This window comes from Mustela lutreola, chromosome 9 (assembly GCF_030435805.1).
Source record: "Mustela lutreola isolate mMusLut2 chromosome 9, mMusLut2.pri, whole genome shotgun sequence".
Lineage (NCBI taxonomy): Eukaryota > Metazoa > Chordata > Mammalia > Carnivora > Mustelidae > Mustela > Mustela lutreola.
In genome coordinates, this window is record NC_081298.1 from 13,277,624 (window position 1) to 13,298,860 (window position 21,237).

Sequence of the window (21,237 nt, forward strand, 5' to 3'; positions counted from 1 at the left end):
AATGTTTCATTGGACAGATCCTGGGATCTCCTTCAAAAGGATGTTCTTAGGCTTCCCCCTCCCCCTTTTGGGGTAGGCTCTGGACCCAGAGTGGAGCCCAGTGAGGGCCTTGAACTCCCGAACCTGAGATCAAGACCTGAGCTGAGATGCAGAGTTGGACGCTTAACCTTCTGAGCCACCCAGGCTCCCCTCTGGCCGGCTTTTGGAAATTGGCTGGCTTAGGCCTCCAGGATCCCCCTTCTCCTCCCTGTGAGGGTCCCCCGGCTGCTGCTCTGCTGCCCTCAAGGTGGTTCTCAGAAGGGGAGTTGGGTTGTGGCACAAGCCTGTGCGTGGGGAGCTGGGGCGCGAGTGCTGGGGTCGGGCTTGTGGTCACCGGCGCTCTGCTGTTCCTCCTGCAGGACAAGGCGGGGAGTGGGAAAGTCTGGGGCTCACAGTCAGTTTGCCTGCTTGTGTCCTCTGCCCTCTGCGGGGAAGTCCGCTCCATGGGGGAGCGGGAAAGCCTTGGTCTGTTTTCACGTCCATGGCCATGGACGGAGTAGAGCACCTGGGGAATGGTAGACCCTGGCTTCCTCTGGTGGCAGAATGAACGGCTAGCACCGTGGCTCTGAAATGGGATAGAGCTTTATCCAGCGGCCCCGGCTCTGACCTCGGAGACCTTCACTGCCCCGCTTTTGGTGATGGTGGCATGTCAGAGACCAGGCTTGCTGGGATGGGCAACAAGGACCAGCTTTCCTCAGCCTCCTGCCTGCACCCAGAGTCCCGCAGGAAAGGGCTAGTGCTTCCGCTTGGGGGAAACTGGCTAGATAACCAGCTACCTACAGCAACCAGCTGTGACCGAGAAATCTCTGGAACTGACATCTGATCTTCAAGACGTTCTTACAGTAGCCTACTCTCAGCATTCAGTATATAAGGAAGGCACACTCCCACTTATGCCCACATGTCTCATAGCTCCCGTGGGTCACCGTTTTCGTTAGTTTCGTGTATCTTCTTCCAAAGTTTCTTTTTGCAGAAGGATCCTACAGGTTTTACTTTTTTCTCCATTTTTATACAAAAGGTGGCTTGTGATACATGCTGTTCTGAAACTGCCCTTTTTCACTTAGTGATGTGTTTAGGCAACCTTCCCAGACTGATACGTAGGGAAGAGCCTTGTTCTTTTTCATGGTTGCGTAGTATTCCACCCTGTGACCATGCCGTCCTTTAACCTGTGCACAACTGACGTGTGTTTAGGTGGTTTTCATTCTTTGCTATTACAATGTTGTAGAAAATAAATCTGAATGGAGTTTTCATACCCACATGATCTGATCTATAGATCAGTTCTCAGAAGTGGAATTGCTGGATACCATTTACAAATTGGGTAAACACTGCCAACTTCCCCTCTTGGTGATTTGTGCCAGTTTCAGCTTCTGCCAGCAATCTGCGAGGGGCCTCACAGCAATGCTGTTACTAGGGGTCCCAGAACTTTAATATTTTTGCCAGTGTAATGTGGAAAGTGGTATCTCAGTATATCTCAGTGACCATCTTTTTATAAATTTAAAAAGCAGTTTTAGGGGCGCCTGGGTGGCTCAGTGGGTTAAAGCCTCTGCTTTTGGCTCAGGTCATGATCCCAGAGTCCAGGGATTGAGCCCCGCATCGGGCTCTCTGCTTAGCAGCAAGCCTGCTTCCTCCTCTCTCTCTCTCTGCCTACCTCTCTGCCTACTTGTGATCTCTCTCTGTCAAATAAATAAATAAAATCTTTTTTTTTTTTAAAGCAGTTTTATTTCTTAAAAGATTTTATTTTACACCCATGGTGGGGCTTGAACTCACATCCCTGAGAGAGTTGCATGCTTCACAGACTGAGCCAGCCAGGTGCTCCAAGTAGTAGTTTTTTTATTTTTTGGAAAAAAGGGAGGACACCCCCTGGCTGGCTCAGTTGGTAAAGCGGGTGACTCTTGATCTCAGGGCTGTGGATTGGAGCCCCACATTGGATGGAGAGATTACTTATAAAATAAAATCTCTCTCTCTTTTTTTTTTTTTCAAGATTTTATTTGTTAGAGGGAGCACAAGCAGGGGGAGAGGCAGCCAGAGGGAGAAGCAGGCTCCTTGTGATGCAGGACTCGATCCCAGGACCCTGGGATCCTGAGCTGAAGGCAGATGCTTAGCCAACTGAGCCACCCACGCATCCCTAAAAAATAAAATGTTTTTTTATTTTTAAAGATTTATTTAATTATTTGATAGACAGAGATCACAAGTAGGCAGAGAGGCAGGCAGAGAGAGAGGGGGAAGCAGGCTCCCCATTGAGCAGCGAGCCCAATGCGGGGCTTGATCCCAGGGCCCTGAGATCATGACCTGAACCGAAGGCAGAGGCTTTAACCCACAGAACCACCCAGGCACCCCCAAAATCTTTTTTTTTTTTTTAAAGATTTATTTATTTGACAGAGATAAAGAGCCCAAGTAGGCAGAGTGGCAGGCAGAGGGAGAGGGAGAAACACGTTCTCTGCTGAGCAGGGAGTCTGACACGGGGGTTGATTCTAGGACCCTGGGATCATGACCCGAGCCGAAGGCAGATGCTTAACTGACTGAGCCATCCAGGCGTCCCTCTAAAAAATAAAATCTTAAAAAAAAAAAAAAAAGTAAAATGTTTGTTTTGTAGCCTTCAGGCAATTTATTAAAATTTTTTAGGGGTGCCTGGGTGTTTGGGCTCCCTGCTCAGTAGGAGCCTGATTCTCCCTCTCCTGTTCCTCCTGCTTGTGCTGTCTTTCTCTCTGTCAAATGTATGGATAAAATTTTTAAGAAATTTTTGGGGCGCCTCGGTGGCTCAGTGGGTTAAGCTACTGCTTTCAGCTCGGGTCATGATCTCAGGGTCCTGGGATCGAGCCCCGTGTCGGGCTCTCTGCTCAGCGGGGAGCCTGCCTTTCTGCCTACTTGTGATCTCTGTCTGTCAAATAAATAAATAAATAAAATCTTAAAAAAAAATCTTTAGAAAAAAATTTCTTAGACTTTTTTCTAAAGTAATCTCTTGGGGCTTGAACCCATAACCCCAAGACCCAGAGTCACATCATGCTTCCTGACTGAACCAGCCAGACATCGCTAGCCTTCAAGCATTTAATTAATTAATTCATTTATTAAAAGATTTGTTTATTTGACAGAGACACAGTGAGAGAGGGAACACAAGTAGGGGGTGTGGGAGAGGGAGAAGCAGGTTTCCCGCTGAGCAGAGAGCCCGATGCAGGGCTCGATCCCAGGACCCTGAGATCATGACCTGAGCCGAAGGCAGAGGCTTAACCACTGAGCCACCCAGGCGCCCCTGCCAGTGCATTTTAGATGCTTGAGTAATATCTGGTGACAAATACCCAGCTCCAGGAGTTGGTGATATGAATGAATGATATTCTGAGTAGAAATCTGAGCCTGTGTGATGGAACACTACTACTAATAACACTATTACATGCTATATAAGTTGGGATGCTTTGGGTGACAAGTAACTTAGGAAGAACCAATTAAAAATATTTGAGGGGCACCTGGGTGGCTCAGTGGGTTAAGCCTCTGCCTTCGGCTCAGGTCATGATCCCGGGGTCCTGGGATCGAGCCCCACGTCGGGCTCTCTGCTCTGCAGGGAGCCTGCTTCCTCCTCTCTCTCTGCCTGCCTCTCTGCCTACTTGTGATCTCTGTCAGATAAATAAAGAAAAAATCTTTAAAAAAAAATATTTGAACCATAAGGACTTTTGTTAACTGACATAATAGATATAACCTGACTTTCCAAAACAGTTGTCCTTTTAAGAGTTAGTGCTGTATCAGTGGAAATCTTCTACTCTAAGTATATGCCTATAAATGAAACCACACTGAAGCGTCCAAAGATGGAGAGAAAGAGACTGAGTTAAAAAACTTAAAGCCATGTCTTGAATTCTGCATTTGGGGTGGGGGTGTCTGAGGTCACACATCCCTAAACTTTTCAGTCAAGTAAGCCAAAGAATTCTGTTGTTTGGTTTATGCCTCCTCTGTTGTGTCTCGTTCCTTTGCAAGGGAAAGAAATCCAAATGATTGCTCTTGATTTCTTTCTTTCTTTCTTTCTTTCTTTTTTTTTTTTTTTTTTTAAAGATTTTATTTATTTGAGAAAGAGGCAGTGAGAGAGAGCACGAGTGAGGAGAAGGTCAGAGGGAGAAGCAGACTCCCCATGGAGCTGGGAGCCCGATGCGGGACTCGATCCCAGGATCATGACCTGAGCCAAAGGCAGTCGTCCAACCAACTGAGCCCCCCAGGCGTCCCTGCTCTCTGATTTCTAAAGCCCTTGGATAGGCACACCCAGAGGCTGATCTGAGGACTTCCTTGGGTCTCTGTCTGGGCTGGTCAGGAAGTTCTCAAGTCATGCTCAGACTTCTGGGAGGCCATGGGCTTTTATTTGTGAGTGCTGAATAGTGTAGTTCCTCTACTTCCGAAATTGTTCTCAAGAGATGCAAGATACTCCTGGGGAAACAGTGATGATTAAACAGCCTGGGGCCAGTGAATCTTAGCTATCCACCACCCATCCATCCATCCTCCCACCGCCATCCATATCCCATCTGCTGTCTGTCTGACCGTCCGTCTGTCCATCCATCATCCATCCATCATCCCTCAGTGCTGTATCTGTGTCAGACTGTGATGGGGACTGAGTATACAGAATGAGGAAGACCCTATCCTTGACCACTGGGAGTTCTGGGTCCTCTAGAATCCAGGCAAAAACACTTACCTTACAGACTGTGAAATCCTAGCTTCCATCAAAACCACCGTGGGACATTGAGTCCTCACAACAGAACTGTGGTTGACAACCTGGGTAGTTAATTTCAGGAATAAGGGGCAGGTCTGTCTGTTTCACCCAAACCTCCTCTGTGTGGATGGCTGGACCTCTGTTAGTGCCTCTAATGGAAGCCTCGAGCATGGTCATAAAGTAGGGACACCCTAGCCCACTTCAAAATGTAAACGTGGTTTTATTTAATGCCTTTTATCCATCACAAAGTACCGCCTCCTCCCCAGGGTCCCCTCTTCCTAGAAAACAAGATGGCAGCATAAGGCACGTGCACTGTCCACATGACGTCGGGTTAGGTCTTTAAAAACAAAAATAAGCAACAGTCTTCCCATCAGCCCCGACCTGCCTCCCTCACCAATTGTTCAAAGAATGATTGTCCCCCCAGAGCACAACTTGGAGCAGAGAGTACTAAATGCCAGCTGCCCCAGCCCACATGCCAGGTTAGAAAACCAAACCAAACCAACGAGTAAGAAAACCGACAACACAGGTACAAGAGCGTAATACCGGAGTAATGAGATTAGTCCATAAATTAAAAAGAAAAACAAAACAACAAAAACATCCCAGGCCTGTCCCCTCCTCATTACCCCCCTCCCCCAAATCAGCAATCCCTCGCTTTTGTTCTGTGGGTCTTGCAGGAAGGCCTGGTCTCCGAGCCAGTCCTCTTCTCCAAAGTGAAATGTTCCAGAGCCGCTGTGGGCTTCCCGCGTCTCCGGACCCGAGCTCGCACTACGGGGACAGCCGCTGAGATGGTCACCAGGCACGTCCTCTCGGCCGCAGGGGCCCTGCCCGGCGTCCGGCATCTGGCGGGGAGGCGGGGACGGCGAGGGCGTGGGTGGGTGCGTGGGATGCGCCCGCGATGGCAGGTGGCGAGGCCCCGGCTCCGCTATAAATACTCCAGCTCCAGGGCGTGCCGCAGCGCCTCCAGGTCCGCGTGGCAGGATATCCGCCAGAAGGGCATGTTGTGCTGCAACACAGAACACCAGCCGTGGGGTTAGGGCCCCGCGCCGCGCCCCCCCGCAGTGCCCCCGCCCAGGGCCAGAGCCCGAGCCTGAATCCCCGCAGGCTGTGGGTCCTGCGGACGTTTCCTGGACCATGGGGGCACTGGCCGGTGGCCCCCGGTTGGGCTGCACGGTTGTGCATTCCCTTGGAGCTCGGGCGGCTCTGCTCATCCCGAGCAGCCTGGCACACGGGTGGACCCTCTCCCCATCTTTGGGAAGGTCTTAGGGCACAGGTGGCGTGCTGACCCGGGAGGGAATCCGGCAGTGAGACGGCCGTTTCTTCTTAAAATGTTGTCCCGGATCTTACAACCTGGAGAAGAAAGTCTCAGCTGGGGGCTCGTGGGGCCCCCACCTGTCCTTGCCATTAGCTCGTCTCCCAGTGGCCGGAGCCCGTCCCAGCCTGGGCTGCTCAGACGGGCACGGCGGATTGGGGGGCGGCGGCTGGTCTTCCTGCCCGGGCACCGGGCAGCCTATTTGCCGCCCACAGCAGCGGTGGCTCTTCCCAGTGCCTGGCACGGTGGCTCAGGGCGGCTACTGTGATTACATCGAGGCACACGAGGTCACAAGGGCGAGGAATACCGTTACGTGGGGCGCGTGTGTCTGTGTGCAGGGCTGGGGGAGGGGGGCTGGCTAGTGAGTCCCTCGGTGCCACGATGCAGGGTTTGGATCCCACGGTGTCAGCCTGTGCCACCCAGTGTCTCTGATGAGAGTGTCTTAGGGCCACTGTTCCGGAGCCAGACCCTGGGCTAGTGCTTTGTTTTCTAGCTCACCGAACTGCCTAGACAAAACCACGAGCACCTTTTCCAAGTGAGCACGAGAGTGAGAAAGAAGAGAATTGATCTAACCAGAGTTAAGTTGCCGCACGCCAGAACGAACTGCCCTCACGGTCATGGTCATCCCACGGTCGTAACACTGGGTGAGTGTGCATGTTCTGGGCCGCGCACACGACCTCGTGTAACCTGGTCACGAATGCTCAGGGAGGCACTCTGTCCTAGCTCACGGACGAGGACACTGAGCCACAGAGAGGTCATGTCAGGCTCCGGAGAAGACAATTGACTGCATTTTTATCACTGGAGAATTTAATCACTGGCTGAAGGTCTTGCCTGCCCAGTACCGCTCTCTCTTCTTTCTTGCTGCCATGACTCAGAATCTGGCAGCGCTGTGCCCACATCTAGAGGATGAGCTATGACTGTCTAAGCAAGCTGTGACAACCCCAGCCTTGTTTGCCAGGGATTTGTCCTGTTCCCCCAACCTTTTTTTAATTTTTTTAAAGATTTCGTTTATTTGGAGAGATGGAGGGAATGAGTGGCGGGGGGGGCGGGGCAGAGGGAGAAGCAGACTCCCCACTGAGCAGGGAGCCTGATGTGGGGCTCGATCCCAGGACCCAGAGATCATGACCTGAGACGAAAGCAGACGCTTAACTGAATGAGCCACCCAGATGCCCCAGTCCTGTTTCCCTCTTGACTTGGGATCCACCGAAGCCAGTGAGGAATGTGGGGAGGATTCTGGGAAAGGTTTTCCTCTAGGATTAAAGGGAGGCACCTGAGGAGAGAACTGCTTCCTCCTTACTTTCCCTTCCTATTTGGATGCTGTCACGTTACCATGTGATGCCTGGAGCTGTGGTAGCCATGTTGAGGTCACGAGACAACAAATCCGAAAATGCCGAAGATGGTTAGAAAGGTAGAGTGGAATGATAGGAAGTGATGCTTGGTGAATTTCTGACCCACCGCAACAACCTAGGGCACAACTGTTTCAAATCTTACTGGGTAGCAAGTGTTTAACTCACCATTACATAGGCTTTTTGCTACCCGCAGCTATGATACTGAGCCTCCACAAGATAGTCATTGGCCTTAAATTATTTACTGAGTGAGCAGATGGCGCTTGATGAATATTTGGATGCCTGGAATTCTGCCCTGTGAGGTGCCATGTCCATATAGCAACTATACAGGCATCCTTTTGGCTCGTGGAGCACATCAAGTTCTTTTCTGCCTCTGGGAGCTCTGCACTTACTGCTCTGCCAACTCTTTATATCATCGTTTATCTTCATCTTTCTGCTCTGTGGTAGGCAGAATAATAGCCCCTAAAGATGTCCAACGGATCTCTAGAACCTGTGAATAAAGGGATTTGGTGGCTGTGATTAAATGAGGGATCTTGAGATGGGGAGATGGTCCAGAGGGCAGGGACTGTGTCTGAAGGTCCCCTGCCGTGTGCTTGGGGTGGGGGCCTCCTGCCCAGCCAGCATGCACACACACGGTCCCCACTGGAGTCACAGAAGAAATCCACAGCTACGAAATGAACAGGGTGGTTTTGTGTTGTGGTGAGCACTATGAAGGCAACAGAACAGGGAGGCAGGGCAGAAAGCAGCTGGGGGAGGGTGACTATTCTGATAGTTGGGGTCTGGAAAGGCCTCTCTAGGGGGTGACAGTTAAGCAGGCCGCAGAAGGCAAGAAGGAGGTGTAAACCTTGGGGGGAGATAATTGAGGCAGAAGACAAAGCAAGTGCAAAGGCCCTGAAGACAGAGCTTGGAATGTCATGTTCACTGCAGCATAGTAGGGTTCCTGGCACATAGTAGGTGCTCAAGAAACACACAGAGAAGGAATGAAGAAAGGGGGGGGACGAGAAGGAAGGCAGACTTCTCAAAGTTCTCAGCAAACACCTCTTTTTCTTTCGCTCAAAAGCAGCCGCATACTATCCATCACGGGCAACAGATGCCATTTCTTTAACGCCTTCCGGCTCCCCCAGCTCTCCACCCTCTCCTCCCCCAGCCAAACCTTCCTGTCTCTGCAAAGATGGATTTTGGTTCCTGCCCGGCCAATCCTGTCCCCCTTTAAAGAGTGTAATTCATTTTTCTGGGAAGAAATGAGCAAAGGTAGAAGAGAACCTCCATCCCAGGCGTAGAGCACGCGTGGATTTATCACCTGCGGAGAGGTAGGGACAAATGACCCACTAAAATGGAGATATTAACAACACTGTCAGCCCCGAGAGTCCCAGCCCCTGGTCCTGTCGCAGTATTTCACGCTGCTCAGGTGCCCAGCAGCCTGGCCTAATGACTCCCATCTATCGGGTCGGGAGAGCGGCCGGTGCGCAGCGTTTCTTGCTAATGGGCTGGGGCTGCTGCTTCAGATAGTTGCAGAGGTTTTCAGGGGAGGCCAGTGTATGGGGGTGTGTGGTGCACCCTGGCCTTCTCTGGTGGACTCCCTCTCTCGTCTGACCAGCTCAGGGGTGGGGACAGAGTGTTTGAAACTCCTAGGTCCACCTCCAGCCTGCTTGGCATTTGGAGAAAAACACATTAGTTTGCAGGTATAGCTGTGTGACCTGAGGTACGTTAACGAACCTCTCTGAGTCTCAAATGCAGCCTCTGTAAAATGAAGCAGATGATACCTGCTCTGCAGGGGGGTTTGAGGATTCACTAAAACCATGATGCCACTAGTCAAGAGGAGGGATCCGGGCCTGTGGTTAGGTCAGGCGCTCCTAGGTGCCAGTGACCACCCTGCCACACGCCAGCTGTGATGGAGACCCCCCCCCCCCCCAGTGTCCCCCTCTCTCAGAAGCAGCCCTGTTTTTCTTAGCTGGGGACATGGTGGCTGAGAATAAAGGCGACATCTGCCAGCTAGCACCGTCATAAGGTGTGATAATGTGACCCAGAACTGGCCACTGGGATCTGAGCAGCCGTGCTGTCCCCCCGTATCCCCTGTCCCCTTAGGGATGCCGCAGCCTCCCCCTTTCCATTGTAGGGCCGCCGTGCAGATGGGGGGGCCGTGGCCAGAGAGCAGTCCTGAGACAGGCAGAGCAACAAGACGGAGAGAGCCTGGGTCCTCATGTGTCTTACGGGAGACAGGAGAGCCGGTTCGCTCTGCTGTTCAAACTGCCGTCCAGCGTCTCTGGCCACCCCAGCCCCGCTCCACAGAACCTGGGTGGCGCTGGCCCTGCTGAGAACCCCCCCCCCCCGCCCCGCCCTGCTGGAGACCATCCTCTCCACCCCTGCACCTGTCTCGGTCACAAGCGTCTCCTGCGGGCTCTGAGCAAACGAAGAGATGTGGGTGAGTTCTCACCTTTTGTGCAAATTAGCATTCATATTTTCTTTCTCCACTGGTTCTACCGGGGACCGAAGCTGCTCCGCTTCCAAGGGCTGTGTTATCCCGCCTCTCCCGCCCCACCGTCCCGGGGAGCAAGACGGAGGCTCGGGCTGCTGGGGACTCCCTCTGCAGGGTTCCTCTACCCAGCCCTGGGTGCCTGGTCCCGGCAGCTGTGACAGATGAGGAAGGGCTGCTCGGAGAGGGGGCGTCACCTGCTGAAGGCCACACAGCCCCAAATGGCAGAGCTAGCGTTTAGGGTTGCACATGCGCTCCTGGTCGCATCTTTCTCTGGGAGCCGGGCTGGCGGGAGGGTGAGGCCAGGGAGGTGCCCACTTGGTACAGGAAGGCCAGTCGAGACCAGCTGTTCTCAAAGGAGAAAAAGCCTGCTGCCCCCAGGGGTCACTGTGGAAGTTTCTAGAGGTATGAATTTGGACTCCTGATTTGGGGGGCAGTGCCGGTGGGGTCCTGCCTCATCTCATGCACCTGGGACCTGACTGATTGTCGAAAGTCCAGAGAATATATACAAACCTGACGTAATAACCTGAGCCTGGGCTCTTAGCACTGGACCCATCATGTAGAAATCTAGAGTATCCTTTCCATGCTTTTAATAAAACCTGTATTTCTAGGAGGGCAGCTACTGTGTAAAGCAAGGGAAGACTATTTTTTTATTCCGAATCTCTCCACGACTGGCTTAGCAGTTTGGAGAGATCAGGTTAGGGCCATAGCCCCTCACGTGGCTCCTGAGTGGCCGAGACTGCACACCTGGGTCCCCCGTGTTGGCCGGCTCACGGGCACGGCACGCTTGGGTCCAAGCACTGGGCTTTTGTGCCCACTTACATGTTGAAGCGCATGTTACTGTGAGTGTCAATAACTTTCCCTTTATTTCTCTTTGATAATACCATTCGATCTTGACTTCTTGGCCATTGTGGTTCTAGTGCCCATGGCCATTTGTATTTCATTTCAGCGGAGTAAGGGGGTCATTTCAAAACATTTCCTATGTTGCCCTAACAAACTCTCTCCAGTTGCAAGAAGGCAGGAGCATCTCAGTGGCTGCTCCACTGAGGTCCCTGTCCCTGTCCGGGCAAGGGCCAGAGGGGAGGGCAGGGGAGCCGGGGGCCGCAGGCCTAGGCTGGTTTTCCAGGCCAACTGTGCTTGAAGCAAAGCTTTATTCCGATGGCTGTTCCAGGTTGAGGGCAGAGTTCGGACTTAGAGCTCAACTTGGAGAGGGGGCTCTAGAGCCCCTGGCAGGGGCTAGTCTCATCACACAGACCGTGCTCTTGACCTGGCAAGGTGTTTCCGGAACACCAATAATTCGTGGTAATTCATGTGATTCCTGCTACTGCCTTGGACAGTCCTAGTGTATCATCTCTATGACAATTATTTACTTAATATTTTTCTTGCTAAATCAATTCATTTTTTGGTTTTGTTTTTAAAGATTTTATTTATTTGTCAGATCGAGAGAGAGCACAGGCAGGCAGAGTGGTAGGCAGAGGCAGAGGGAGAAGCAGGCTCCCTGCTGAGCAAGGAACCCGATGCGGGACACGATCCCAGGACGCTGGGATCATGACCAGGGCCGAAGACAGCCGCTTAACCAACTGAGCCACTCAGGTGTCCCAATTCATTCATTCATTTTTAAATATGTTTGAAAAAGTGCTCAGGTTTCCTCCGGGACCTCTCCTCCTGGCACTCCCCACCCCTGCAGCCCACGGCTGTGACCAGGCTGGCTCCCTGCACAAAGCTCTAGCCTCCAGCCCTTGGAATCTCTTGGTTCCTCTCTGGGACTGCCCTCCCTCTGATACCTCCTTGGCTCACTTCCTCTCCTCCTCTCTTCGCTCAGATGTCACCTGGCAGCGAGGCCTACCTTGACCACTGTGTCCACTGGCCACCTGCCCCACCCCCACAGTCCGATCTGTCCCCAGTCCCTGCTTTATTTTTCTCTGAAGCTCTGGTCACCACCTTACACACGTTACCCTCTTGTGTCTCCCACCTGCTCCAGGCTGGGGCTGAGTGAGGGGTGAGAGCCTGACCTTCCTGCTCCAGCCAGGCTCCCCAGCATGGGCTCCAGCTGCTGGCACGCAGTAGATGCTCAACTAACAGAGCTTATCCACGAGCTGTGGTGTCTGCGATGAAGACCCCGGTCAGAAAGGCCCCGAACAAAGACTATGGACAGCTGTAGAGGGAGTTCCCGTGTCACTGGAAGGCCAGAGTGGTAGCTGGTCAGGGATTTCTTCCCTCTGTAGTCCTGCTGGAGTGTGAGGCCTAGAGGCGGAGTCTGCGGGAGCTGGGAAGGGGAGGAACCTTGCAGGTGGCAAGGCCTTTAGCTCTGCCCCCAGGCCCTCTCCTGGGACCCTTGGGGCCCTCCCTCTTTTTTCAGGCTTTGTCCACAGAGACTCTAAACATTTCTGCATTTCCCTGGAATTTGTTGCTGGGGGAGGGCAGGGGGAAACCAGGTCCTCCCAGTTAAGCTCTGTGACATTAACAATCCACTTCCCAGGCCTCTGGGTGGGGGGTGGCAGCCTCTCTGGGATGCTGTTGACAGGTCCAGACCCAGGACTCTGGCAGCTGTTTCTTTTCCAAGAGCAGAGCTGAGGCCACAAGAACCCCCTGCCCCTCTCCTCCTGGGCCCAAGATCACAAATGCAGGATTTTCTTTCTCATTAGCTTAATGCTGTCTTTATTAACTGGGAAGGGTTCCTGGAACATATGATCAGTAAGTATGAAATAAAGCGTGCACACGTGCACCAGCCCCCCCACCAGCCTGCCTGACAGAGTGTCTCCGGGCTCCGGAGCAGTTGTCCTAGAAAAAATCCAGGGCTACTAGTAGGGGGGGCAGCCAGAGGCACTGAGGGGATTTGCAGAAGGAAATTACTCAGGATGTTTCTGCAATTGCAAATGGGAAGGGACGGGGGAGCTAAGAGCCTGGGAAGGAGGGGACCCAGCCAGCACCGGGTGGGGGGCAGGGAATCCTGGGAGAGCCCAGGAGAGCCACGAGCCTGTCTCCAGGGGAGAAGCAGCACAGCGTGAAAGACGGACAGACGGACAGTACCTTCTTCGCCCCCTGCTCCTCTTCCACGCCATCACCGATGACAATATAGACGGCTTTTCTGCCAAATCGCTGCATTATCCTCTCGAAACAGCTCTCCTTCCCTGCGCATGCAAGAAGGGGAGAAAGACAAGACGAGGCTCGCGGGGACCCCTCACCGCAGCCCAGGAGCTTGCTGGGAGCAGCCGTCTGCCTGACGGCCAAGCACTGATCGGGTCGTCCTCAAGCAGTATGCGCCCGGTCACCATCCCCACGTGAGGGGTGACAGCACAGAGGTTCAGTGGCCTGCCCAGGGTGACACAGAAGAGGGAGTGCAGAGGCTCGAAGCAGGCTCCAGAGTCTGCACGGCTGGCTGGTGCAGGGTGCCTGACCCCCTTCACAGAGGAGGACATCAGGCGACGTGACTGAGGCATCCAAGTGGCAGCCTGGTGACAAACTTGGCCCTCAGGGCAGTTCTCCTGCCCAGATCTTTCCTTGCTCCCCAAGGATGACCACCCGAAGGATAACCACCCCTTTGTATCTGCCTCCTTCCCAGGTGGGTGGGCAGCAGTGTTCAGAGACCCCCCCTCTCCTGGGGGTCTCTCCTCGGGGCAGCAAGTGTAGCAACAAAAAGGCAAACAGCAGTGCCAGAAATAGTGGTCGCTCCCCGGCTCTACTGTCTGCGAGGTGCGCTGCCAAGCACGGTACCCGCTGTACCCACATTGGAAGTGCTCAGCCGCGGCGTTACTGGCACGTGGGGCAGGACGGGGCTTTGCCGAGGGGGCTGCCCTGGTCCTGGGGTGGGGGGGTCCCTGGTCTCCACCCGGGAGATGCCTGTGACACCTCCTGCAGGTGAAAAATAAAACAACGTCTCCAGATGTTGCCAGAGATCTCCCGGGAGGCACAATGCTTCTGCACTCTGTTGGGAAGTACTGAGTTAGGTTATTCATTTACTGTCATCCCGGCAGTCCTTATGGCATTGCAATGAACAGAATGCCCATTTTAGAGATAAAGAAACTGAGGCTGGCAGACGCCCCGAAGAAGAGCAGAGGAGTATCATCGACAGTAAGTTACTATAATAACAACACAGCTCTTATCTGTGAGCACTTGTGCTCTGCTGGGAACATGTACTACCCCCTTGTGTCAGACGCTTACGGGGATTTTGATCCGTTTTTACAGACCGAGAAGCCACTTACCTGGGTCACCCGGCTAGCAAGCACAGAGCTGGGATTTGAACCTAGGCTGCCCCAGTTGCTTGAGCTCTGGGCTACTCTGTTCTGCTGCTCTAGGTAGGACTCAGCCCTGCTGGGACCATTCTTCTCTCTGTGGGAGCCTCGAGCGGGTCAGAGCTGTGAATCCTGTCTTCTGAGGTAGCAGAATTGCATCACTACTTTGCCAAGCCTTTTGCTACAGGATGTGGAGTCTACTCCTCACCCTGCTGATACTGAGTTGGCCATGTGACTTGCTTTGACCAATGCTGGACGGCTAGAGACCTGCCATGGGAAGTGTGTGTGAGTGGTGTGGCTTGGCTCCCTTCACTTCTCCCGTCTGTCAGGAGAAGAAGGTGTCCATGATGGCCGCAGTGAGTGATGGTCCCACAGGGAGAGGATATACAGAACAGACCAGAACGTGGTCCCAGTGGAGCCACAGTGGGTTCCCCAAACGTGTGAGAGAAATAAATACCATTAGCCACTGAATGTTTGTTATGTGGCCTTATCAGAGCAGAAAACTGACCATTGAAAAAAGTGATGCTTTTTAAAAAAGTTAAAACCGGGAGCTGGAGGCCAAATTTCTATGCGGTCTCAACTCTGATTACCCTCAGTGTGTTGACCTTCAGTCTCCCCAAGTGGGAAGGAAGTTGCTCTAACATGTCCCTGATGGCAGAATCAATGGGCTGAATGGAAATTTTAGATGTGCCTGGGTTACGGATTCCTTTCTTGCAAAATCTACAGAAGAAAGGTGCTGTTAAATGAAACTTTGCTTTAAAACTTTTATCATAGGACTGAATGGAGTCTTTGGCCTGTTCATGTTCATTGTGGGTTTTCCATACTCATCTGGCCACTGAATGGATCCCCTGTTCATGAGTCAGGTCGTAAGACGTGTTGTTGTGGACCAGAGTTTCTCAAACATTCCAGAACTACCCTCACCGTTGTGACCAAATCTGGGAACTCCTGTGACGTAATCTTAAAAAATAACTCCCACTTCTATTTTTTACTGAAATGAATTCATTTAAAAAGACAGAATAGAATCACTATATTAAAAAGAACACTAGATCGAGAATCCAAGATGACAGAGGAGTAGGAGACCTAAATTTCGTCGGGTCCCAGGAATTCTGCTAAATAGCTATCAGACCATCTTGAACACCTACGAACTCAATAGGAGATTGAAGCAAAGAATAGCAACAATTCTAAGCGACCACTTTCTGGAAGGTAGGACAGGCGGAGAAATGAATTCAAGGTAGCATATGGGAAGACAGACAGCAGGGGGTAGGGCCGGCTCCAGGCAAGTGGTGGAGCAGAGCACAAAACTGGAAATTTTAGAAGTCTGCTCCACTGAGGGACGTCACTCTAGGGGCTAAGGGGTGGAGGGTGGAGCCCTCGTGGGGACAGTATGGTCTCAGGTCCTGTGGGGTCACAGAAAGACTGGGGGTGTCTGTAGCAGAGCTGCAAGTTATTGGAGCGGGGAAGCCAGCTGCAGAGACAGAGACAAGGAGTGGGCTCTCGGCTCGGGGTTACTTAACCGTGATCTGAGGCAGAGTTGGGTCACTGTTCTTCAAGCAGGAACCCCACAAGTGGCAGATCTGGGGAGACCCACCTTCCTCTGCTGGAAGAGCAGCGTGGCAGGAATGTGCTGGGTTTGGAGACTCCAAATGGGGCTGTGCACCAGAGAGAGAAACGCTCAGTCACAGGCTGGGGGAGTTCGGAGCGTGGCCAGAGACCAGGGAGATGGGAGTGATTGACCGCTTTTCTCCGAGGGTGCACAGAGGAGTGGGGCCCCCAGCTCTCAGCTCCTCCGGGCCAGAGACTGGGAGACCACCATCTTCATTCCTGTCCTCCAGAGCTCTGCAGAAAGCCTTCAGGGAACAAAAGCTCCCCAGCATGAACACAAGAACCCGAGTGGATTACTTAGCCCAGCCCCTGGCAAGGGCAGTACAATTCCTCTTCAGGCAAAAACAGTTCAGAATCACTACAACATGCCCCTCCCCCAGAAGACCAGCAAGAACATTCAGCCAAGACCAAGCTCATTGGTCACTGTGGAACTCCAGAGCTAGGGGAAAGCAACACATAGAATTCATAGTTTTCCCATGATCCTTTTGCCTTTCCAAGTTAAATTAAAAAATTTTTTTCTTATTCTATGTTTTTAAATTTTTTCTTTCCCATTTTAATATTTTAAAACTATTTTATCAATACCTTTAAAATTAAAAAAAATTTTTATTGTTATAGTCCTGTTTTATCCCTTCATTGTATTTAACCTTATTTTTTTGTATACATATAGGGGTTTTTTTCCTTTAAAAATGTGGGAAACAATTTTTTCTAACGGATTAAAATACACCCTAAATGTAGCACATGGCTTTGTTCTAGTCTCCAGCCTGATCACATTCTTTCCTTTTTTTTCTTTTTTCAATCAACTTATCAATTCCTTTTTTAGAATCTTTTAGAATTTTGATCTTTACAGTCATATTCCATCCCTTCATCATGTTTACCCATATTTTTGTATATATATATTTTTCTTTCTTTAAAATTTTGAGAGGTTGTTTCTTCTAACAGACCAAAATACACCCCAAATCGTGTGTGGCTCTGTTCTATTCACCAGTCTAAAATATATACATGTATGTGTGTGTGTGTGTATTTTGTGTGTTTTTGTTTCCCCCTTTGTTCTCCCCCTGGTTTCAGGTCTCTTCTGATTTGGTTAGAGTATATTTTTCTAAGGTCACTGCTACCCTTTTAGTATTTTATTTTCTGGGGTCACAGCTACCCTTTTAGTATTTTGTTCTCTCATCCATCTATTCTTATCTGGATAAAATGACAAAGCATTAAAACTCACCACAAAAAAAAAAAAAAAGGACAAGAGGCAGTACCAAAGACTAGGGACCTAATCAATACAGACATTGGTAATATGTCAGATCTAGAGTTCAGAATGACAATTCTCAAGGTGCTAGCTGGGCTCAAAAAAGGCATGGAAGGATCAGAGAAACCCTGTCTGGAGAAATAAAATCCCTTTCCAGAGAAATAAAAGAACTAAAATCTAACCAAGCTGAAATCAAAAGAGGTATTAATGAGGTGCAATAAAAAATGGAGGCTCTTATTGCTAGGATAAATGAGGCAGAAGAGAGAATTAGTGATGTAGAAGACCAAATGACAGAATAATGAAGCTGAGCAAAGGAGAGACAAAACAACTCTTGGACCACGAGGGGAGAATTTGAGATATAAGTGATACCATAAGATGAAACAATATTAGAATAATTGGGGTCCCAGAAGAAGAAGAAAGAGAGGGGCAGAAGGTATATTATAGTAGAGAATTTCCCTAATTTGGCAAAGGGAACAAGCATCAAAATCCAGGAGGCACACAGAATACCCCTTCAAAATCAGTAAAAATAGGTCTACACCCCGTCATCTAATAGTAAAACTTACTAGTCTTAGTGACAAAGAGAAAATCCTGAAAGCAGCTCAGGGCAAGAAGACTGTAACATATAGTGGTAGAAATATTAGATTGGCAGCAGACCTATCCACAGAGACCTGGTGGGCCAGGAAGGACTGGCATGATATATTCAGAGCACTAAATGAAAAAAATATGCAGCCAAGAATACTATATCCAGCTAGGCTATCATTGAAAATAGAAGGAGAGATAAAAAGCTTCCAGGACAAACAAAAATTAGAAGAATTTACAAACACCAAACCGGTCCTACAGGAAATAGTGAAAGGGGTCCTCTAAGCAAAGCCTGAAAGTAGTAGACAAGAAAGGAGCAGAGACAATATACAGTAACAGTCACCTTACAGGCAATACAATGGCACAAAATTAATATCTTTCAATAGTTACCCTGAATGTAAATGGGCTAAATGCCCCAATCAAAAGGCTCAGCATATCAGAATGGATAAAAAAAACAAAACCTATCAATATGCTGTCTACAAGAAACTCACTTTAGACCCTAAGACACCTCCACATTTAAAATGAGGGGGTGGAAAACAATTTACCATGCTAATGGATATTAAAAGAAAGCTGGGGTGATAATCCTTAGATTAATTAGATGTTAAGCCAAAGACTATAGTAAGAGATGAGGAAGGACACTATATCATACTTAAAGGCTCTGTCCAACAAGAAGATTTAACAATTTTAAATGTCTATGCCCCTAACATGGGAGCAGCCAACTATATAAACCAATTAATAACAAAATCAAACACTTCATTAATAATACAACAATAGTAGGGGACTTTAACACCCCCCTCACTGGAATGGACAGATCATCCAAGCAAAAGATCAACAAGGAAATAAAGGCCTTAAATGCCACACTGGACTAGAGGCACATCACAGATATATTCAGAACATTCCATCCCAAAACAACAGAATACACATTCTTCTCTAGAGCACATGGAACATTCTCCAGAATAGATCACATCCTGGTCACAAATCAGGTCTCAACCAGTACCAAAAGATTGGGATCACTCCCTGCATATTTTCAGACAACAATGCTCTGAAGCTAGAACCTAATCACAAGAGGAAAGTTGGAAAGAACTCAAATACATGGAGGCTAAAGAGCATCCTACTAAAGAATGAATACGTCAACCAGGAAATTAAAGAAGAATTGAAAAAATGCATGGAAACAAATGAAAATGAAAACACAACTGTTCAAAATATGTGGGACACAGCAAAGGTGGTCCTGAGAAGAAAGTATATAATAATACAAGCCTTTCTTAAGAAACTAGAAAGGTCTCAAGTACATAACCTAACCCTACACCTAAAGGAGCAGGAGAAAGAACAGCAAAGAAAGCCTAAACCCAGGAGGAGAAGAGAAATAATAAAGATCAGAGCAGAAATCAATGAAATAGAAACCAAAAGAACAGTAGAACAAATCAATGAAACTAGGAGCTGGTTCTTTGCAAGAATTCATAAGATAGATAAATCCCTGGCCAGACTGGTCAAAAGAAGAGAGAAAGGACCCAAATGAATAGACTCATGAATGAAAGAGGAGAGGTCACAACCAACACCAAAGAAATACAAACAATTATAAGAACATATTATGAGCAACTATACGCCAGCAAATTTGACAATCTGGAAGAAATGGATGCATTCCTAGAGATGTATAAACTACCAAAACTGAACCAGGAAGAAATAGAAAGCCTGAACAGACCCATAACCGGTAAGGAGATTGAAGCAGTCATCAAAAATCTCCCAACAAACAAGAGTCCAGGGCAGATGGCTTCCCAGGAAAATTCTACAAAACATTTAAAAAAGAATTAGTACCTTTTCTCCTGAAACTGTTCTAAAAAATAGAAATGGGATGAAAACTTCCAAACTCATTTTATTAGGCTGGCATTACCTTGATCCCAAAACCAGACAAAGGAGAATCTCCCCATCAAAAAAGGAGAATTACAGACCAAAATCTTTGATGAACATGGATGCAAAAATTCTCACCAAAATACTAGCCAATAGGATCCAACAGTACATTAAAAGGATTATTCACCTCGACCACATGGGATTTATTCCTGGGCTGCAAGGTTGGTTCACCATCTGCAAATCAATCAATCTGATACATTGATAAAAGAAAGAACAAGAACCATATGATCCTCTCAGTAGATGCTGAAAAAGCATTTGATGAAGTATAGCATCCTTTCATGATCAAAACTCTTCACAGTGCAGGGATAGAGGGTTCATACCTCAATATCATCAAAGCCACCTACGAAAAACCCACAGCAAATATCATTCTCAAAGTGGGAGAAACTGCGAGCTTGCTCCCGAAGGTCAGGAACTTGGCAGGGATGACCACTATCACCACTGCTATTCAACATTGTACTAGAAGTCCTCCCTTCAGTAATCAGACAACAAAAAGAAATAAAAGGCATCCAAATCAGCAAAGTAGAGATCAAACTCTCATTCTTTGCAGATGATATGATACTTTATGTGGAAAACTCAAAGACCCCACCCCCAAACTGCTAGAATTCATATGGGAATTCAGTGAAGTAACAGGATATAAGATCAATGCACAGAAATCAGTTGCATTTCTATACAACAATGAGACAGAAGAAAAAGAAATTAAGGAGTCAATCACATTCATAACTGCACCCCAAACTATAAGATACCTAGGAACAAATCTAACAAAAGAGGCAAAGAATCTGTTCTCAGAAAACTACAGAATACCCATAAAAGAAATTGAGGAAGATACAAAGAAATGGAAAAACGTTCCACGCTCATGGATTGGAAGAACAAACATTGTTAAGATGTCTATGCTTGGGGCGCCTGGGTGGCTCAGTGGGTTAAAGCCTCTGCCTTCAGCTCAGGTCATGATCCCAGGGTCCTGGGATCGAGCCCCGCATCGGGCTCTCTGCTCAGCAGGGAGCCTGCTTCCCCCTTCTCTCTCTCTGACTGCCTCTCTGCCTACTTGTGATCTCTGTCTGTCAAATAAATAAATAAAATCTTAAAAAAAAAAAAAAAAAGATGTCTATGCTAGGCTCACTGGCCGCACGTCCCAGCCAGGCATTCATCCCTGCTGTGCCTTGGGCCAAGGTTCCAACAGACCTCACCAAAATGCCGTCTCAAATGGAACATGCCATGGAAACCATGATGTTCACGTTTCGCAAGTTTGCTGGTGATAAAGGCTACTTAACAAAGGAGGACCTGCGAGTACTCATGGAAAAGGAGTTCCCTGGATTTTTGGAAAATCAGAAAGACCCTCTGGCCGTGGACAAAATAATGAAGGACCTCGACCAGTGCCGAGATGGCAAAGTGGGCTTCCAGAGCTTCTTCTCACTAATTGTAGGGCTCACCATTGCATGCAATGACTTTTTTGTAGTACACATGAAGCAGAAGGAAAGAAATAGGCGATTTTGAGCACCATTCCTGCCCAATGAGAGTTCTGAAGGGTCTCTTAAGGAATCTGTCCCACAGCTTCCCCCGGTATAAAGGATTCCATTGGCAGTTGGGGACCCTCAGAAAATGTACAAGTAAAATCCAACCCCCATTTGAGAAGCAGAGAAAGAAAAGTCAGATAAGCTTTCGATTTTTATGTTGTTTGCATCCTCTTGCCCTCAATAAACAAATTCCTTTTTTTAGTTCCTTAAAAAAAAAAGATGTCTATGCTACCTAAAGCAATCTATACATTTAATGCAATCCCTATCAAAATACCATCAACTTTTTTTTCAAAGAAATGGAACATTTCCATATAAATGGAAAT

At 49.0% G+C, this 21,237-nt stretch overlaps 2 protein-coding genes and 1 long non-coding RNA gene across 7 annotated transcripts in view; 1 reads left to right on the forward strand and 2 right to left on the reverse strand.

Moving 5' to 3' along the window:
* Window positions 1-1,972: 1,972 nt before the first annotated feature.
* On the reverse strand, window positions 1,973-2,584 carry LOC131807517 (uncharacterized). The gene is made up of 2 exons (XR_009344522.1): window positions 2,326-2,584; window positions 1,973-2,120 (listed from the first exon to the last, which is right to left on the reverse strand). It is a non-coding gene; the product is annotated as an uncharacterized LOC131807517 (long non-coding RNA).
* A 2,333-nt stretch (window positions 2,585-4,917) lies between these two features.
* The window catches only part of EYA2 (EYA transcriptional coactivator and phosphatase 2), a 282,642-nt gene continuing 266,322 nt past the window's right edge, over window positions 4,918-21,237 (reverse strand). For 4 of the 5 annotated variants that reach the window (XM_059132953.1, XM_059132949.1, XM_059132952.1 and 1 more), the window contains 2 exons: window positions 12,876-12,976; window positions 4,918-5,720 (listed from right to left, as the gene is read on the reverse strand). In XM_059132953.1, coding sequence (XP_058988936.1) covers window positions 5,640-5,720; window positions 12,876-12,976 — 182 coding nt within the window. In that variant the 3' untranslated portion in view covers window positions 4,918-5,639. The other variant, XM_059132951.1, reaches the window with a different exon arrangement.
* Window positions 20,524-20,940, forward strand: LOC131807522 (protein S100-A10-like). The gene has a single exon (XM_059132954.1). It carries the CDS (start codon window positions 20,592-20,594, stop codon window positions 20,892-20,894), a length of 303 nt encoding a protein of 100 aa, XP_058988937.1. The 5' UTR covers window positions 20,524-20,591; the 3' UTR covers window positions 20,895-20,940.